This window comes from Corythoichthys intestinalis, chromosome 2 (genome assembly GCF_030265065.1).
Source record: "Corythoichthys intestinalis isolate RoL2023-P3 chromosome 2, ASM3026506v1, whole genome shotgun sequence".
NCBI lineage: Eukaryota > Metazoa > Chordata > Actinopteri > Syngnathiformes > Syngnathidae > Corythoichthys > Corythoichthys intestinalis.
In genome coordinates, this window is record NC_080396.1 from 39,087,552 (window position 1) to 39,109,083 (window position 21,532).

A 21,532-nucleotide genomic window follows, 5' to 3' on the forward strand; every position below is an offset into this window, starting at 1 on the left:
TTCTGTAACCCTTCACAAGCTTTTCACACACTGTTGCTGGTATTTTGGCCCATTCCTCCATGCAGATCTCCTCTAGAGCAGTGATGTTTTGGGGCTGTCGTTGGGCAACACGGACTTTCAACTCCCTCCACAGATTTTCTATGGGGTTGAGATCTGGAGAATGGCTAGGCCACTCCAGGACCTTGAAATGCTTCTTACGAAGCCACTCCTTTGTTGCCCTGGCTGTGTGTTTGGGATCATTGTCATGCTGAAAGACCCAGCCACGTCTCATCTTCAATGCCATTGCTGATGGAAGGAGATTTTCACTCAAAATCTCTCGATACATGGCCCTATTCATTCTTTCCTTTACACAGATCAGTCGTCCTGGTCCCTTTGCAGAGAAACAGCCCCAAAGCATGATGTTTCCACCCCCATGCTTCACAGTGGGTATTGTGCAATTCAGTATTGTTTTTCCTCCAAACACGAGTACCTGTGTTTCTACCAAAAAGTTCTATTTTGGTTTCATCTGACCATAACACATTCTCCCAGTCCTCTTCTGTATCATCCAAATGGTCTCTAGCGAACCGCAGACGGGCCTGGACATGTACTTTCTTCAGCAGGGGGACACGTCCGGCAGTGCAGGATTTGAGTCCCTGGCGGCGCATTGTGTTACTGATAGTAGCCTTTGTTACTGTGGTCCCAGCTCTCTGTAGGTTATTCACAAGGTCCCCCCGTGTGGTTCTGGGATTTTTGCTCACCGTTCTTCTTATCATTTTGACGCCACGGTGTGAGGAGGGAGATGAAAAGTCTGTGTTGCCCAACGACAGCCCCAAAACATCACTGCTCTATAGGAGATCTGCATGGAGGAATGGGCCAAAATACCAGCAACAGTGTGTGAAAAGCTTGTGAAGGGTTACAGAAAACGTTTGGCCTCCGTTATTGCCAACAAATGGTACATAACAAAGTATTGAGATGAACTTTTTGTATTGACCAAATACTTATTTTTCACCATGATTTGCAAATAAATTCTTTAAAAATTAAACCATGTGATTTTCTGGTTTTTTTTTTCCACATTCTGTCTCTCATGGTTGAGGTTTACCCATGTTGACAATTACCTCACTAATATTTCCAAGCGGGAGAACTTGCACAATTAGTGGTTGACTAAATACTTATTTGCCCCACTGAATAAGCAATTAAATGGTCTTTTTCCATCATACGTTAACGTCATGGTTTATTCAAACAGCCACACAAAGCAGCACATAACAATGTAAAAGACAAAGGAATCACATAGAAGAGCTTGGCCTGCAGTAATGTGGTCATATTTGAAGTACTATAGCTGATTATTCAGCTAGAACCAGCCTTATTCCTGGATTTGAGAATCTTGGATTGGTTTTAGGAAGTGTCGTTTACAGCATTAGAGCACATTGCCGGGCAATCCGCGGATTAATTGCGTGCGTGACATGCTATATAGCCTGAAGCGGAAGATTTGATTCTGTTTAAGTGTACCCTCGGTGCACATGAAGCGCCTGCACCAGATGTTGGTAACCTCCTTCCCAGACAACGTTGCAGAGCTATGCTGCTGTCATTATGTAGACAATGCACACTATCTAAACGCAAGTGTACTACCCATCGTGTGCATGTAAAATGCGACATTTTCTATTACACTGCATTCAGTTAGAGGGAAACCCTTGAATTATAAATATGTCACTCACTCAAGCTGATAATTTTTTCCATTAGAGTGTAAAAGCTGACAATTACAATACCCTCTCAGCACCACGACTAATGTAAATGAAGATTGCAGTATAATGTTTCAAGTCTTTAATAAGGGTAAGCTCTTCGTGACGCTGACAGCAAACCCGTCCATAATTCTGTTTGTGTACGTTGGCAGTTCACTGCATCCATCACCGTGTTTGTGTGCGTGTATGCAAGTCATGTGAGGGTGAATAATACAAGGTCACCAGAATAACATTTTTGAGAGTGAGAGAAATGGAGGGGTGGGGGGGTGTTTGCAGTACAATCGACGGTGCGATGGACGCATGCAGGGAGGGGGGTAGAGTAAGAACGAGGGATGCTGAGGGAGAAAGATGGTGTATTCATAGCTGCAGAGGTATTTATAGCCGCCCGGAGGAGAGGAGAGTGTGGGGGCGTGGTTTGGGTGGCTTCATGAGGCAGAGAGGGAGGGAATGGGTGGAGTATAGCATCTCTAGTGTGAGAGGGAGGCTATTTAGTGTATTTGGCAGGAGAGAGGAAGAAAGAGTGCAGGGAGGGCTGTTTTTTGAGTCTGAAATGCAAGTGAGAGAGAGAGATGAGGGAGGGGGGGGTGGGCGAGTAGTGAGCTGAGAGGAATCTGTCAGATTCAAATACACACGGCTCTTGCTGTCTGTGCGATGAAGAGAAGGAGGGATGGGAGAAGAGATCTGAGGAAAAGATAGAGACAGCAGAGAACACAAAGTGAGGTATGCAACGCTGACAACCTGTATATGTGTGTGTGCGTATTAGTGTTTACACTCTACATATTTAAGAGTGTGTGCTTGTGTACATGTTAAGTGAATGACTTTGAATCTATGCAGTACTTAAGTGTTTTTAAGCGTTTGTAGGTGACACATGCTGACTCCATTATGTAATATGTGAGCATCATGTTCAGTGTGTGTAATTCCGCTTAGGTGTTTATGTGGCCATTGTGTGGAGCAGTGCCACAGTGTCAGAGCCTGAGGAGGTGATTTATGGCAAATGTAAATAGAAGTCAGCACTCATGCCTAAATCTGGTGGCTCTGTCCAGCATCTGTGCTATTTTCCATCTATAGTCGTGAAAAGAAAATAGGCAGACGTGGTATTTGTTTTGGTTTCATTGTTTGCTTTTGCAATATGAAACTTATTGCCTTGTTGAAATCACAAAAACTGAGTATTGGTGAATACATATAGAAATATGAATACAGAAGTAAATAAAACCGTGCTAATAAATACTGTAATGGAAAGAGTACCGGTTGTTTTGTGCCACAAATACTTCGGTGTTGACAGGCCTTGCTAAAGGGCATTTGGAAAGTGCCCTGGAAGAGAACTCCCCACAAGTCCTGATGTCTTTTTGTTTATTTACAGTGGGTGTCAAATTCAAGTGCCTCCAGACTACAACCAATTCTTACTAAATTAACCAATGCCACTCTGATTGATGTGGGTGCTAATGTGTCACACACAGCACCTTGCTTGCTCAAGGGCACCTTGACTGGGTTTGGGGAGTAAACTCCAGCAGCCACTTCACATTATATTTTTCAAACTGAGCCTTGTATCCACATCACTGGTCAGACTTAATGAACAAAGTAAAGTTAGTGCACTGTGCAACCAAGAGAATTGGTGCTATTGATGTCTTGCTTAAGGCACTTTAATGGTACAGAATACAAGAACAGGCCTCTCGTTTAATCTCAACTCAGTTTTGTCACAAATTTACCACTCAGTGTGAAATCTGGGGCTGTCCACAAAACTGACATAATTAGACATATTATTGTACCTTCAGCCATCTATGCAAGAGTACTCCGTTCATTTCTATTTCGCTACAGTTAGCTGCTCTGGACAGAAGAAAATATATATTTTTTGTAATTAATAATATTTTTTGGACCAATTAAGTGTTGTTGGATTATTTCCAGTGGCAATCCTGATGATCACAGTACAGAAGAGTGCAACAGCACCCTTGTTGGGAATCACTGACCTGGATGATGCCATTACATTCCAAACCATGCTGAGTTGAGTGAACTCTTCAATACAACTTTGTCAAAACGAGGCTGAAGACGACACTATGTTTATCATCAAGAATTGATTAGCCATTTGAACTGTAAAATTATAATTTACTGAAAAGAAAAAAAAAGAGAAAAAAAATAGCACCGAGAGGAATAGTTTGAGCCTGTCAAAATAGCTTGCTCACAGACTAAAATGTCATTATAGAAATGGACCAATAATTAGGTATTTCTGAATTCAATTTATTGGATAGGTGATGCTTTCAACTGTGAATTACAAGGGTTGGACAAAATAATGGAAACACCTTACATTATGGCATCATAATCATTGAAAATAATTGTTAAAGAATGGCATGAGGAGCAGTGTAATGAAGTTGAGAATCTCGTATGGCCGGCACAATACCCAGACCTCAACTATATTGAGCATTTATGGTCAGTTTTACAGATTCAATTGAGACGTCGATTTCCACTGCCATCGTCGCTAAAAGAGTTAGAGAGGGTACTCTAACTGAAGAATGACTTAAAATTCCTTTGGAAACAATTCACAAGTTGTATAAATCAATATCTTTTTATCTGTTGCCGTTTGCTGTAATTGCCGCAAAAGGCACCATATTAAATTCACCATATTAAATTAGTTTTTGTTGATTATTAAGGTGTTTCCATTATTTTGTCCCATCCCTGTATCTAATCAAGGAGAATTCCTACCTGTCTGAATCGTGTTTTTTTTTTTTTATTGGTTTGTTTTCCCTCACATTTATTCATACCTTCCACTCTGCATTCCACAAACAAACTATTTCCTCCTTCCTTCATGTGATAGTTGTTTGTAAAAAAAAAAAAATGGCTTTGATTCTGTCTTCTTGCATTCAGTTGCCTTTGCAAGGCACTTTCTAAGGAAGAAAAAGAAATATTCACTAGTTGCTATTTTCTACCATTTGATTAAAAATGGCCAGCCTAGTGCTTTATGCAAGAGATCCCTCGGTCACTCTTGTATGGGTTGTTCTGCACTGCAACCCTAAAAATGTCATCCCTGTGGTGTGCTTTTATGTATCTGATAAGAGTGAATGTGGCTCGAAGTCTTCTGAAGAAACCATTTGTGAATAAATAGCATCTGACTGTGCAGACTTAGTCTGACCAGAACTCATTTTGTCACTGATATATTGAATTTGGGTTATGCTTCTGTGCATAGCAAATTTTCCAGAGGCCCAACTTGTTTGGTCCATGAATACAACAAAGGCCAGTATGAAGATGCTCTATTTGCTTTGTCGAACGCTTTTCGAACATCTTGTGATTAAGAGAAACTGAACTTAATCAAGCAATGTTATAATGGAACAGTAATTTTCTTTGTCTGGTACGTGCTGGTGATTTTGGTTGAATTTTACATCTGAATACTTTCAAAATGCAATATCAGAGGTTCAACTCCACTCATTCTAAGATGCTAGTGATTTGTCTCTGGTTTGTATAAATTGAGAGCAATTTATCTCATAAGAAATTAACTAATCCAGGGTGAATGGGTGTAAGGGGTATTTATTTAACTCGAGAGACATAGTTATTGTACCATTTACAGTTGTCATTCTCGTGTAAAACGAAGCTTATCATTGTTAATAAAATAGAAAAACAGCATTAAATCGTTAAGTCTGTTGAAGCAGGTTCCTTTTTTGACAAGAAAAAAAGCAAAGGAAAAACAAAAAGGGTATACAGATAATATAAGCACTAAGATGTGAGACAGACAATTCAAATAACTTTTTACAAATTTTGGATGTCTTAAGTCAGGGGTGTCCAAACTTTTTGCATATTTGGTGTGGGAAAAATGTGGGGGGCCGACCTCGGCTGACGTCCTTTACGTAGAACAATATATTTAAGTAAATTTTAGCAAGCCATTCAGTGTGTCACATTTGCTTTATTTTTTTTAATTAATAATTTTAACAATCTCGCAACTATCCTGTGTGGCGTGTTCTTTTGACTCTCAGATTCTTGCGAAATACTGCTGCTGTGAAATTAAACTAGCTTCAAGTTGCTTCAATTCCTCGCTGCGTATCTTCGCTTTAATCTTGTCGTACATGTCAGCTTGTCTTGTGTTGGTAATATCGCCTCACATTGAACTCTTTAAAAACAGCAACTGTCTCTTTACAAATGAGACAGTCAGAGTTGTTGAGTATTTTAGTGAAGGAATAGTCAAATTTTCACCTATCCTTTAAGCGCCGGCCGTCGCAGTGAACTTTTTTGTTGTTGTTGTTGATTGTCGCCATATTAGAAAATTGGAAGTAAAGGGTCACACGGGGTAATGTTGCTTAGAGTGCTGCTGCCTTTTAGTGGGTAAATGAGGAGCAGCATTTAGTGTGTAAGCTACTTCATATGCTGGTAGCAGTACTGCTGACCGATTTATTAAGTTTTTTTTATTAAGTCTGTGTGTGGGCCAGACGTTATGGATTTTATGACAGATGCTGGGGGCCGGATGAAATTTGACCACGGGCCGCATTTGGCCCCCAGGCCGGACTTTGGACATGACTGACTTAAGTATTTACCATTTATAGCTAATATTTTAGCACAATGCCATAAAAGCACAAGATGTTGGGAAACTGATAACAAACCCATCCTTTAAAGATAGAAACTTTCAACTTGCCTCCTTCACTCCAAGAATTGAAATTAAGAACAATGTCTAATTAAGATTAATGTAATTTATGTTATGCTTATTTATAATTCCCCAGTGGTAGTTTGTCAATATACATGGCCTGGCATTTAACCAAAATGGATGCTTCCAACCTAAATTACTCCCTGTTTGAATGAACAAATGCCTTTAATGTCATTGAAAAATTGTACAACGAAATTGAGGAAATAGCTTATTCTTTATTTATTTTTTTCATTTGTTCGAATTGTTTAATTACTTACATGGGTGAGACTGGTGAAGGGCAATCCACACCATCCAACCACCACCTCAGGAGGTACTAGTGGTCTAGTTTTGAAGGGTTTGGTTGAGAGCATGTTAAATAAATGTCACCAAGGTACAAACTTTTGCCATTAATTGCAAAATTTTCAGGCAAATCCAGTCCACTGAAATTGTACACAATAAGAATAATCTTAATAATGCAAAAGAAAAAAAAAAGGTTTAAAGAGGAGAAGCAAAGCATTGGGTTTTGTTATTGTATTGATATATGCAAACTGAGATGTTTAATAAGCTGTTGTAAGGATTGGTTGCTAAAAGGCAGCATCAAGGAATGCATTTCTTAGCTATCTTAGTTACCGCATCATAATCTTTAGAACATACTCCCAAGGGCACATTAAAGAATTCCTTGTAGGCAGGCGTAGACGTTTACTGCAATGAACCTTCCTCCTGAGATTTTGTCATCAGCGAGCCAAACACATTGAGGGTCACACTTCAGTGATTATACAGTACAACAGCATCAATCTTTGTAACATTGCAATGCTTAACTAAAAAAAAGTTTAAAAGGATTAAATAATAACACAGCGACCGTCAACTGATAAACTGATAGTGTAGTGTTCAAATCACCTGTCTCACTGTTTGATAACTTATTTTCCATCTTTTGTTTAGAGCCAGCTGAGATGCATTCTAGGTCAACACAAACCTGAACTGGAAAAGCAGTACAGTAAATGGAAGGATGAACTATTTATTTATGCCTTAATTTTTTACTCGTGGGAGTTGGCAGCTGTTAGAGACAATGCAGCTGTAGGAAATTCTCAAAATCCAGGAACATTCTAACATGTTCCCATTAGCATTGGGTATTGAATTACCGTATAATCAAACTGGACTATTAGCGATATTCTTGTGCGAATATCTGCAGTGATACTCAAACACAATGGCCTAAATGCTGTTTTTATGAAGTGGAGAAAGTGAGATCACAGGCTGAGTCAAGAATGGCGAATTTCATCATGACACCTCTGTTAAATCTGACTCAGTATGGCCTTTGTAAAATGTTTGAGTCGCCTCATTTGAAAGGACATTAGACAGCGTTTGCAAAACTATACTACAATATGGTGGGTTCTTGGTTTACTCTGACCTGGTTTGTTTTTTGTTTTTTTTGTATTTGAATACAAGCTGTCGCTATTTGCTTCGACTAACAAGCAACAAAACAAACAAGCAAAAATTAGACATACTGTACGAGTGGTAGAAATTGGCTGCAATCTCAACTTCACATTTTACTTCACAATAGCAGTTTGGCAGAGACATAACAACTATTTAAAAAAATCACTACCAGTTAGCCTTTAGTGTCATAATAAACATAAAACAAAGTGAGTTATAATCACACGGATGAAAAACTGCTAACTTCAACGTGGATTAGCTATTTAAGCAATTTATACATTCTTGTACCAGAAGGAGCACAATTTGGGGCTGAAACAAATTAATAGCCCTTCTCTTTAATGAGGAAAAATGATTTAAGATGCAAAGTTGCAGTTGCAGAACTAATTAAAATAAGTCAAGACACCCATATATTTGGAGATTAGGTTTTTAGTCATATTCTACGTATTGTAAATTAACAATTGTAAAGTAACGTTAAACTCGTAACAGCTAATGAAATAGTTAAATGTTGGTCTTGTATGTTCTAGAGTTCTTTTAAGTTTCTAGTATTTATATTACAAGCGAACAGGCTACACTATTAATTCATTTCTCAAGTAGCGTAAGTAGTTGCACAGTACAATTCCTTGTGTTTTGTGTCAGGAAATGCACACTCACAATCTGCCAAACTATCAAACAAAATGTACCTCTTGCTGCTTCTTTACAACATATCCTGTGTTACAGCTGATGAGGTGTCACTTTTTTTCTGAAGTAATATCTGAAAATGCATTTTCTATCAGTATTCGTATTATTAGACTTGGTTCCTTTCTTGTCTGTCATTTGCTTTAGAGTCAAATTTCTATCATGCTTTACCTTAGATATCATGACTAGCTAAGGGGAAGAAAATGCCTTTTTATAACTTCAATACGAACCTGTTAGAAAACTGAAAGTCTTAATTTATTTGAACTACCGTATTTTTCGGACTATAAGTCGCACCAGCCCAAAAATGCGCAATGAAGAAGAGAACTGAACAAATGTACAGTATGATAATGTTACATGATGCATGAACAACGAAATGCGAACGTGGCCGGTATGTTAGCGTAACATTAAGAGTTATTCAGATAACTATAGGATAAAGAACATGCTAACAAGTTTACCATACTATGAGTGTCACTCCAAAACACCAAAATAACATGTGAAATGATATATTAATGCGTTAATAATGTCACACATGAGTCACTCCAAAATGTAAGTCGCACCCCAAGCCAAACTATGAAAAAAACTGTGACTTGTAGCCAAAAAATCCGGTAGTTCTGAGATTGATGAATGTTAGTGCAGATATGAATTACTGTATATACAGCTAAGTCTAACAAAACATTAAGCCATGCATTGCGTTAAAACCCTATACTTCCCCTCATGTGTTTTCACAACACCTTGAAAGTGTTATTGTTCTACCTTAGTATTGTATTGCGTTGCCTTATATACAATATCCCACTGAAATCAAAAGAAAGGGTTTCTTGACCTTTTGTGCTTCAAAATACATTTTGGGATTTTTAAATCCCTCACTGGCAGATCTATAACGTTCACTTTGTTCTGTGCAGATTAAGGTCGCACGCTGATGAAGCCCTGCGAGTTTCCTCCAAGGTCTCGGTGTCCTCGTAATTCTCAGCAGTGGGAAATTACTCCATTTGTTCACTGTAATTCTCCATTAACTTAAATTTATTTCTGCAGCTCGGTTTTGTCTGGGAAATGGAAATGGAGCATTTTAATCATTATATTAATGCTGCTACTTTGCAGGATGTCGACTTTTTAGTCAAGATACAGTGCTTGTACAGCACACATAGCAGATTGTTCTATTTAGTCATTGGTGTGGGCCAGCTGATCAGAACAATCAAACTTGATGTCAAACTGTCAGACTTTGCCACCCATTGCAGAGTGACAAACTTGTTGAGACACAGGATGTGGTAATATTTTTTCTCCGACTGTCTGTGCTTACATCCTGTGCAAAACCTTGTGTTCCAAAGCACTCAAACAAACCCACTGTGGTACGATGTGTCTACTTGGCAGTGCAGAATTACAATTTTCGAGCCTTTCTTGTGCTTTCACATGCACTGTTAGTGTAGTAGTACATGCTGCTTCCGTTCCTATAAGCAGCACATGTTCAGTTCCTTGTTAGTGACTACAAATATCTGTGCCACTGCTTCCCAAGGCCTGATAAAAATGTGTGGGATGATCAAGAAGGTGTGATTCCAAATCATTTTCACTAAATGCTTTGTTGTTGTGTTTTGACGATGAAAATCTATCAGTTGAGTACCCAAGGTGAGTTACTTGATCATGCTATTGCTAAGAAGCTAAGCTAACAAGGGATAGGTCTGAAAGTTGCCGAAGTCCCTTCGTTTAAAGCTTTTGACATAGTGACACACCAACAGCAAGGTAACGATAGAACTATTGACACACTGCTGTGATCAGCTTTACTGACTGAGTACTTTACAGTTTTTAATTTAATAAACCCACACAGGAAGTAGAATCCTGCACCAAACTGTGCACTAGTGACGAGATTTGTCGTTCACTTGAGTAAACGAATCCATTCCGGTTCGTTCAGTAAAAAGATTCGTTCAAACAAATCGTTCAATGAATCGTTCGCCCTCCTCATCTCCCTCCCCGCCCAAACGAATCGTTCGGTTACTGAACGGGAAGTGACGTTGCCGAACGAATCACCAAAGACCGCTTCGCAGTATAACTGAACGGGAAGTGACATTGCTTGGTCCCTCCCTCTCTTCCACATTGACCACTCGTCGTAGTTTCAGAAATGAGTGACAGGCGGTATCATTCTGCTTTCACAGACAGCCTCGTCTCCCTCCTGCTGCTGCAAAAGCGAGGGAGAACTTCCGCGTCGTCTGTCCTAGTTCTATGGGCTCAAAGTCATGGCTCATGCTTGCATTTCGATTTAGGACACGGTTAAACATTTTCCTTTTGTGAGGGGAGTAGGGGGCGGGGGCGCACGGACTTTCTTTAGCAGGTTCTTGATCACACATACATATACAGCATGTTTGCTGTCACGAAAATAAAAATACATCGAAAGTTTAATTTCTGAATATGGAACGACCAACACATCATATTTACATCTCGCTCTGTTGTATTTTTGTTTTTTAGTATTAAGATGATCGTGTTGAATTTTTGCACTGGTATTAATAAATAAAATAATCCGGTCAGCTCCCCTGTCGTCCCCGCATCTCAGATCGTCAAATGCTGACGAGAAATAATTGTTTGCTCTTTACGATGTCGCCTTTCTACTCTCATTAGTCTGTTAAGAAAAATGTAGACATATTGCGACATCTCCCGTGTCCGCGTGCTTTGTTTTTGGGCGCTTGAGTAGCACATGATGGACGGATTGACATAATTTGTCAAACCAACCAACACCTGACACGAGAAAAAAAAAAAAAAAACACTCGGAAAAAAATTACATGTATATACAGTTTCATTGCAAATCAGTATTATGGTGATCATATTGTTTTTTTGCACTGGTATTAATAAATAAAATAATCCGGTCAACTCCTCTGTCGTCCCCGCATCTCAGATCGTCAAATGCTGACGAGAAATAATTGTTAGCTCTTTACGATGTCGCCTTTCTACTCTCATTAGTCTGTTAAGAAAAATGTAGACATATTGCGACATCTCCCGTGTCTGCGTGCGTTGTTTTGGGCGCTTGAGTAGCACATGATGGACGGATTGACATAATTTGTCAAACCAACCAACACCCGACACGCTGACACGGAAAAAAAAAAAAAAAAAACACTCGGGAAAAAATTGACATGTATATACAGTTTCATTGCAAATCAGTATTATGGTGATCATACTAAATAATTTTTTCTGTGCACATATGAGGTAAATATCGCTGCCATGAAGCCTCCATATGGTGACAGTTCTCTGCCCGCTTCACTGCCGTCACGCGACCGCAGCTCAGCTTTTGCTTGCCTCGTAGCTACCCGTGTTTTAAATTACTGTAAATTTGATAGTATGTCGTCATAGGCAGTCACAAGTTTGTTGAGAAAAGTACTACTCTAAACAATGCTCGCTAGATTTGTGTGGTGTTTTTGTCTGTTTGAGCAGCATTTGATAGGCTCCACGTTAACAAATATGTGACAAAGTCATTTCCTTTCATTTTCTGATTCGTTCACTGCATAGTCATTACTGGAAAATCAAGTTAGCAGCAAGCTAGGTCAGGAACCGGAGGACCGAGTCACTGAACGGGAAGTGACAAAACTCAGTCTTCCCCCCCTGCCTGCACGCTGGCTGCTTATTGGCCACACGTGGACGTGAGTGACAAACGCCCTGATTCTGTTTCCGCTCCCTCCCCTGCCCGCGATGAGGCTGGCGTCTGATTGGCCGTGTGCGATGTCAGAAGACGCTGCCGCTTGCTCAACGCCCTCCCACGCAGCGAACAAGCACCACCTTCATAGAACGAATCAGTGCAGATGATGATTAGTTCGGTCTCGTTCATCAAAACAATTCGTTCAAAAAGAACGAATCGTTCGCGACCGATACAACACTACTGTGCACAGGCATGCTTACAGCTTGTCCACAAGGACTGCATTTTTATCAATTTTATAAACTAGCAATTAACATTAAACACTATATATTTAGCATTCAAAAGTAAAATAAATAAATAAACATCTCATATGAGTTGTGTGTACACAGTATAATAGTGATAAAATGATGTGAGATATGTTTCTCCCCTCTCTGGGATATTTAAAATCAAGTAGAGAATATACAGTATGTCACCGTATCTCATTAAATTTCATTTTAACAAGTTAAAATGAGTCACCGACCAAATAAAATTTGCTGATTTCATTTTTGTGTGACTTCTACCTTTATGGACATCCCCAACCTTGAAGTACTGAATGTTCTTCATTGCAGCTGTTACTCATCAACTCTCATCCTTCCATCCACCACCCTCCCTTCTTCCTCTTTTATCACCATCCTCATCATAGTGTGCTGGCACTGACCATTCCTTGATGTGACCCCCTATCAGACTGTCCCTCCTACTATATCTCCCTTCTCTGGTGTCACTATCCCTTTTACTCTCGCTCTGACCTCATTTGTCCGCTCTCTCATTTTCCCATTGCGCTCACGATATATCTCCCACTTTTGCTTCAAGCTGTCCTCTTCCATCCATCCTTATCCTCTAAACATGATATTTTCCTCTCTCTATCCCATGTTCAGACCAGTTCACTCATGGATCGGCATTCCATGGACACAACGGACTCCCCTGATGTCCCTGGCGAGTGCCGCCGATCAACGCTGATGCCATTGAGCTGCATGAAGCAGTAGGTCAATCAAGAGGTGAGGAGTGGAAGGTCACAGACTGTAGGCGCTGAGGCTGGAAGGTTAAAGGAGAGGCAGTTGGGACACTGAAAGAACATACAACACTTGGAAGGAAGAGGAGAGAACAAACAAGCATCAAGGAGAGAGCAAAGATGATGACATCACACGGAAAACTGAGGAGGGAGAAGGGGAGTTTGGCCGAGTATGAATCACAGATGAAAGGTGAGTGACTGGCAGCTTTGGGAAAGTTCATTTTCTACACAAGCTAGGTCAAAGTTCACCTGACAATAGATTTGAAAATCGATAATATGAGTGAACTATGTTCATTGCTTTAAAATGAAGGTGTTTATAATGCCCCCGCCCAAAGTGTTGCTGTGAGCTGTTACCATCAAAATCGTGTCCATTGTTGCCACCCACTCCATTCATATTATAACCAGGTGTAGAGTTAACCTTACGATCTCATGAATGAGTCAAAATTCTGTCTTCTCCTGATGAGTAAGCAATGAGTAATAAGAACCAGGCCGAGTTAGGAAACTAAGGGTATCTCACAGAGTGAAATATTTAATCTGCAAATTTAAAATATATATATTAAACTTTCTGTAGTTACTTTACACTTTTCTTTTTGTGATAGTAGTATTTCTGACCTGTTTGCACATAAAACTTGCGAAGAGACACACAGGGAGAACTCCAGTAACAGTAAAATTCAAAGTATGTGTCACAGCAATATTTTAAACATATACTGTAAATGCTCTGAGTGTGAAACAGAAGTGGTATATTTTGTTTTTGAAGTATCTTCATGACAAGAAATATTTAAGAAAGAGTTGTAGGTATTAAAATAACAAGTTAGACAAGGAACCACTCCTTTCGATATTGCTTGTAGTGCTGCTGTGAGTTACATCACAGATGTACATCAATGTGGTCTCTAACATTAATTTTGGCCCATTTCTTTAGACACCCTGCCAAGAAATCCAGCACAGACTGGTGTCTGTACCAGCAAAACCAACACCAAAACAAAAACTTGCTGTATTTATTATGTTTTGGTACTGATCTTGCTAATAAAGAGACCCACATGATGTATGCTGGATTCATTAGCAAGGAAAACTAGTTTAAATGAGCAGAGTTGTAAGGTGGCTGTGGTTTTACATGTATTTTCAGGTTGGTCCATATATTTTCATTTGGCTTGCAATGCTTCCAGTCATTGTGCATTTGGAAGATCCATTGGCACCTAAACGTGCTGAATATATCTTGAGATGTTGCTTTAGTTCTTCCGCATAATGTTCTTCCCTCATTATGTCATATATTTATTGAAGTGCATTAGTCCTTCCCTTAGCATAACAACCCCACAACATTTTGCTGAATCAATTATTAATTCAGAAATATGCCGGTAAAAAAAAAAAAAAAATGCCACAAATGCCCCCATACTGTACTATGGAAATCACAACGCCAGCGTAGTCTGTCTTCCCAAAGTTTGTGAGTTACGCTCTTAATTCTTTTAAATACGGTATCCCCCAACAAAGTAATGTTGTAGGCATCATAACATAATTGAGCCACTGAGAAAATGAGGTATTAAGGTTATTCTTTTTACTGAGAAAATGAGGTATTAAGGTTATTCTTTTTATAAATTTGACATTTTGATTGTTTTGTTTACCTAATGGCTGGAATGTGTCTGGACGTACTTGTACACATAGTATAGCATAGGATTACTTACATTTGACATAGCTCTCTGATGAGTGAAATGGTCCATGTGAATAACTTCTCAGCCTTGTAAGAGGTCCTTTAATGGAGGCCAAACCATAAATAAACATACATACTAGAATTGTGCATGTGTGCATTTGCGTATTATAGTATATCCTGGGTTTTGGAGGGTGCATATCATGGCTCACAAGCTCAGTACTGTACTACAGCGGTATATATATAGTTGGTATTAGCACTGCTGTCTCCTCACATTGAGTCAGCCTTAGGCTGTATGTACCCAAAACAAAGAGAAGGGAAAAGGGGGTGGAGGATGAAAAATCTGAGACTGGCTAAATAAGCAAGAGATAGAGGGTGAAGCAGAGACACTTTTGATATACGACAATGATTACTTTATTGGCTGTTTCAAAGCTCATGTGAAGCACTGGGCCATCCTGAGTTCACACAGTAGCGTGCGTGTATAAGAATATTATTTGGAGTTATAATGATTCGCCCGAGTTGATGTAATTGCTCCTTGTAACTGAGTAAGACAAAAATTATTATGTATTCCCTCAAAAAAGTGGAAAATGTTAGTTCTTCTTGTCAGGGAATTATAAATACAGTGATCCCTCAATTTCGCGGTTAATGGGGTTCAGAACAGACTGCGTAAAGTGAAAAACGGCGAAGTAGTTTCACCCCCCACCCCCATTTTTTTTGTGTACATAATAAGTTTATATAAAACCCTATAAAGGCATACATTATCATTAGGACATTAAAGAAACATGTCAACTTGACTATTATTAATATAAATAACAAATAAAATAATGTATTGATAATATTTACTGTACGTTCATTCTCTCACTCATATGATACGTGTATGTAGTGAGAGGTCTAAGTGTACATACTGTACATGAGCATGTCCAATAATTTTACTTTTTTCACCACTATCATCATTTTTCTCTTCTTCTTGGGTTCACTAGAGCAGTGTTTTCAACCTTTTCTGAGTCACGGACTCACGGTACGTTTTTACATAGGAAAAAATGTCGCGGCACACCACAAACCAAAAATGTTCCAAAATTACTTCCTGTACAGTATATTTAATCATCCTATAATTTCTCAATATTTATTCTAACTCAGTGTGACTTGAGCCTGTTTAGATGAACACAAAGCCGATATCCTGGCTGGAATTGAAGAAAGACGCACACAAGGCTCTTCTTCAACAGCTCTTTGTCTCTCTGTTTTTATTTTTATTTTTTTATCGCAGCTAGGCTTGAAAAGCTCAGACTTATCGGACAATGGGACTATAGCAATGTCTTTAACCGCATCTGGGCCGAGCATCTCGCTAAAAATTACTATGCAGGCAGGTATTATTAATTCCTCTGCCACAGTGTCGGACTTTTTGAATTTAGCAACAAGTTCAGCAACAAGGTAACTGGCTTTGATGGCTTTCTCATTTACCTTTGTAGTTTTTCCTCAAAAAAGTTGCCTGTTTCTCTGTGTTTTCATGAAGGCAAACAAAATAGTCCATCGACTTGTTTTGAAGCGACGTGTGTTTCGTTTGGAAATGACGTTTAAGCTTGCTTGGCACCATGGCGCTGTTGGAGAGTTGCTTGTGTTGACGGTCGTCACATATGGAAAGGACACTTTTGTGTATATTGACACTTGACGAGTCTAATCAAATGATGTACAGTAGACGTTAGAGGTATGCATCGGCACTGCCCTCACGATTCGATTCGATTACGATTCGGAGGGCCACGATTCAATCCGATTCGATTCAGAGGGTCACGATTCGATTCGGTTCGATTCGGCAATGCATCGCGATGCATTAAAGCCTGGGATGCATTAAAATTCTAAAGCAAAGCATATTTTTTGTGAATCATGAGGCAACGCAAGCGGTCAGACATTAAACAAATTTTTATTGGCTCTTGTGTCACTCCTGGTTGAAGTCAGATGAAAATAGTATACTTTCAGATATATATATGTAAAAAAAAAACAGATCACAGCATTTAATTAGTGCTTTCTCTTTTTTTACACACAGTAGCAGCCTTTCACACAGTGCAACATCTGAACTCCTGTGCAAAATCAGTAATAACAGTCACTGTATATAGTCACAACGACCCATCAATAAAAATATTCAAGTGAATATTAAAGAAAACGACAAAGAAAATATTGTAGTGCCGCAGCATCTTTATCACAATAACAATCCAGGGAATTGATTGATATTTGAATGTAAAGTAGCTCCCTCTACAGTTGAGCCTAGATCTTGAGCCCGAACCTGTACCCGACCCGACCGAATTTCGGGCCGGGTCGGGCCCAAAATGTCAAGTTACGTTCGGGTCGGGTCGGATCGGGCCGGACTTCACTCCCACTAACGTTTTTTTAAATAAATATATATTTGTATACTAAAAGAATGTATGGATGTTAAACTAAGGAATAGGCAAGGCAAATTTATTTATATAGCACAATTCAACACAAGGCAATTCAAAGTGCTTTATATCACATGAAGACCATAAAAATCACATTTAAATCAACACAACGTAAAAACCAAGACAAAAGATCGCATTTAATCACAGATTAAAAATAAATAAATAAAAATAAAACAAAAATAAAAATAAAGCAAAAACTACTACTAATAATAATTATTGAAATCAGCAATAGAGATAAGCACAAGAGGAATAGAAGGCAGGTAAATTGAAATATATAGACAGTTATGGATATGCAGTGCTAAACAAAAGCGTTTTTAGCCCTGATTTAAAGGAGCTAACAGTTTGAGCATACTTCAGACGTTCGGGTAACTTGTTCCAGAGGTGAGGAGCATAATAACTAAATGCTGCCTCACCCTGCTTGGTTCTTGTTCTTGGAACATGCAGAAGACCCATTCCAGACGACCTTAGGGGTCTAGATGTCTCATAGGAATCTAACAAGTCAAGCATGCAAGCATGTATTTTGGTCCAAGGCCATTAAGTGTTTTGTAGACGAGCAGTAGTATTTTATAGTCTATCCTTTGACTCACTGGAAGCCAGTGTAGCGATTTCAAAACCAGTGTAATGTGGTCCAGCTTCCTTGTATTTGTGAGGACTCTGGCTGCAGCATTCTGTACTAGCTGCAGCTTCCTGACTGATTTTTTATCAAGACCTGTAAATATACCGTTGCAGTAGTCCAATCTGCTGAAAATGAATGCATGCATAAGTTTTTCCATGTCTTGTTGAGTCAGAAGCCCCTTAATTCTGGTTATATTTTTTAGGTGGTAATAAGCGGATTTAGTGACGGACTTTAGATGGCTATCAAATTTTAGGTCTGAGTCAATAATTACGCCAAGGTTTCTGACTTGATTTGTAGCTGTAAGTGACATTGTGCTAAGTTGGCTGCTTATCTTTGACCTTTCCTTTTTTGGCCCAAAATGATCACCTCTGTCTTCTCCACATTTAACTGGAGAAAATTCTGGCACATCCATTCATTGATTTGATGAATGCATTTACTCAGGGAGACTAAGGGACTATAATCATGTGGGGACACAGAAATGTACAGTTGTGTGTCATCTACATAGGCGTGATAGGAGATGTCATACTGTTCCATTATCTGAGCTAACGGAAGCATATAGATGTTAAATATGAGTGATCCAAGAATTGACCCTTGAGGGACTCCACACGTGAATTTGGTTCGTTCTGACTGATAGTTTCCAATTGACACAAAGAAATCCCTATCATGTAAATAGGATGTGAACCACTGAAGAATAGTGTCAGTAAGCCCTACCCACTGTTCCAATCTGCTGAGTAGTATGTTGTGATCAACCGTGTCAAATGCGGCGCTGAGATCCAATAGCAGCAGAACAGATGATTTGCCTGCATCGGTATTCCGACGAATATCATTTAGGACTTTGATAAGCACGGTCTCGGTGCTGTGTTGTGGCCGAAATCCAGACTGAAATGAGTTAAAAAGATTGTTTTAGATCATAAAAGTCTGGATCTGTTCAAACACAACCCTTTCGATAATTTTCCCCAGGAATGTCAGATTTGATATTGGCCTGTAATTACTAATGGTTGAGGCATCCAGATTAGGTTTTTTTAGGAGAGGTTTTATTACTGCAGTTTTTAAAGTCTGAGGAAACTCTCCTGTTTGGAGGGAAGTATTTATAATCTGAAGTATGTCTGGGGCTATGCAATGAAAAACAGTTTTGAAAAAGTTTGAAGGAAGGATGTCAAGGCAGCATGTTGTGGGCTTTAATTTCGACACAATTTCTGTTAAAGTGGCATAGTCCAAGAGGCTAAACTGTCTAAGATTGACGTGGGGGACATTTTGGGAGACATTTAGTGTAACATTTGTTAATCCGGAGTTGCACACAGTCTGTCTAATCTTTAGTACTTTGTGTGTAAAGAATGCTGCGAAATTATTACAGGACACCTCAGATGCCAATTCCTGAGGTATTGATGCTTGTGGGTTTGTCAGTTTGTCAACAACAGAAAATAGTGTGCGAGTATTGTTGGTGTTTCTACTAAGGATCTCTGAAAAATATGATTGTCTAGCATTTTTCAGTTCCTGGTTGTATTTGCGAAGACTCTCTTTGTAGATATCATAAAAAACTAGGAGTTTGTATTTTCGCCATCTGCGTTCTGCTCGTCTACAAACTTGCTTTTGTTTTATAGCTAGTATGGCATTTCTCCAGGGTGACCTCTTCTTTCTTGACAAAGTTTTTGTCTTAATCGGGGCAATAGTGTCCATTACAGTCATCACACTGGAACTGAATACTGGAGGTATTGTAGGGGTTAATGATGAGGCATAGGCCTGTGTGAATAACGCACATGTGTTATCACTTATGTAACGCTTCCTAATCACCTCTGTTTCCCTTTTCAGAGGATGGACAGGGGTGGTCATTTTAAACATAATGCAGTAGTGATCAGACAGAGCAACATCATTCACTGTGACCTCAGAGATGTTAAGACCTTTGGATATTATTAAGTCCAGTATGTGCCCTCTGTTATGTGTTGGAACTGTGACATGCTGAGATAAACCAAATGTATCCAAAATATTTAAAAGCTCTCTAGCACATCCTTTTTCAGGATTATCAACATGAATGTTAAAGTCACCCACTAAAACAACACAATCAAAGTCCATGCAGACGGAAGACAGTATTTTGGTAAACTCATCAAAAAACATTGTGTTATACTTCGGTGGGCTGTAAATTGTTACCAAGGCAGCTCTGCAAGGGCTTTTTAGCTGAATGACAATATACTCAAAGGAATCAAACTGACCACATGAAATATTCGTGCATTGAAAACTGTCCCTGATCAGACTGGCAACCCCACCTCCTTTCTTATGGGTTCTTGGCGCACTAAAGAAATTGAAGTTTGTGGGGGTTGCCTCAATCAGAACTGTCGAACTCTTATCTTGATCTAACCAAGTTTCTGTTAGGAACAACATGTCAAGGTTATGTTTGCTGATAAAATCATTAATTAAGAAAGATTTGCCAGCTAAAGATCTAATATTTAGCAGAGCCAATTGGAGATGCCAGACTGGATTCACTGGTGAGTTTTGGGAACGACATACTATGCTTAACAGGTTGGCAGAGTTGATTGAACGTTTTTTATTTCTCACCAGTCTAGCCCTTTTTTTGTTGTTTATCACCACTGGGATTGTTGAGCATACATACTGTACTCCATAAGGCCCCGGCTTTTGCTGGGACAGAACAGTCTTTGTAATGTTGTCACAGCCTGGACCCGGTGCACATCATATTGGTGTCGCAAACATGCTTTCCTCCATAGAAGGAGGAATACTTGTTATAAAATAAATAAATTGGATGAAACAGAGAGAAGGCGCTTTTGTAATTACAAACATGAGCCAGTGCGTTGGTTGCGCCCCGCCCTCCTTTTAATCTTCCCCACCCGCTCTTGGCGCTCTCCGTGAGTCGGCAACGCTGCATCCTGGTATTTCCTTTTTGAATTTCAATATAGAGCCGCAAGAGGTGAAAAGCAAACTAAAGACGGTGGGATTGAAAAGGCAAGAATCCACGAGTGGTGTGTGGAAAGGATTTAAATTGATAGTGGAAGATGTTACAGAAAACTGTCGGCCTTGCCGAATGCAACAAATGTGGCGCTTTGCTCTTGTACAAGAGCAGAAAGACTGGCACATTGACGCTGAGCAGGCATTTTAAAAACTGTACTGGCCTAAAAGATATTAGTCAAACATCGTTGTTATCATTTATTTCAAGGGCTGCACCTCTTCGTGCTAAGCAGGACATCGTGGAGTTCGTGGTGTTCCTTAAAACGTCTTTATTTTGTTTCAGTGCTCCTTAAGGCAGGTTGTTCTTTTGTGTGTTCTGATGCGAGTCATTAAAATAAAGAATGTTATTTAAAAGTATTTTAGTTTAGAATATGCTGCTGTTCCTCTCCTTGTCAGAGAGGTGCGTATAGCAAGCACAATATCCCACACAGAAATATATTTAACAAAACTTTCCAGCGTTATTTCGTTGTGTAAATGCATTTATAATTATAATAAAAATATGTAGACTATTTAAACATCAAGAAAACTTGCGTTTTTTTCTGCCAACTCGAAGAAATTGAAATAAATGTCTATTGCATTTTGCCGAGGAATGACGCATGAACTATCCACCTGATAGAACAGACACACAAATATAAACGACATAAATGTTTATTGAATATGCATCTTACAGTCTTGTTTATCTGGGAGAATTTGTTACAAAAGGCAGGTTTTGATTTATCATTATGCACATAGGCATCGTCCCAGTTGTGATCACACAATACGCAACCACGCATTGCATCCCTGCATTTGCTCCTCCTGCTGAGTCCTCACAAATAAAACGGGCTCG

General features: G+C 39.3%; 1 protein-coding gene across 4 annotated transcripts in view; it reads left to right on the plus strand.

Annotated features, from left to right (window-relative positions):
* The first annotated feature begins 2,274 nt into the window (after positions 1-2,274).
* Positions 2,275-21,532, plus strand: part of arhgap4b (Rho GTPase activating protein 4b) — a 47,788-nt gene continuing 28,530 nt past the window's right edge. For 3 of the 4 annotated variants that reach the window (XM_057826685.1, XM_057826659.1, XM_057826676.1), the window contains exons 1-2: positions 2,275-2,435; positions 12,937-13,260. Coding sequence is in view for 3 of the 4 variants with exons in the window: in XM_057826659.1 (XP_057682642.1) it covers positions 13,191-13,260 (70 nt within the window). In the remaining variant the exon portion in view is untranslated. Of the gene's footprint in view, positions 2,436-3,617; positions 3,714-12,936; positions 13,261-21,532 lie in introns of all 4 variants that reach the window. The other variant, XM_057826667.1, reaches the window with a different exon arrangement.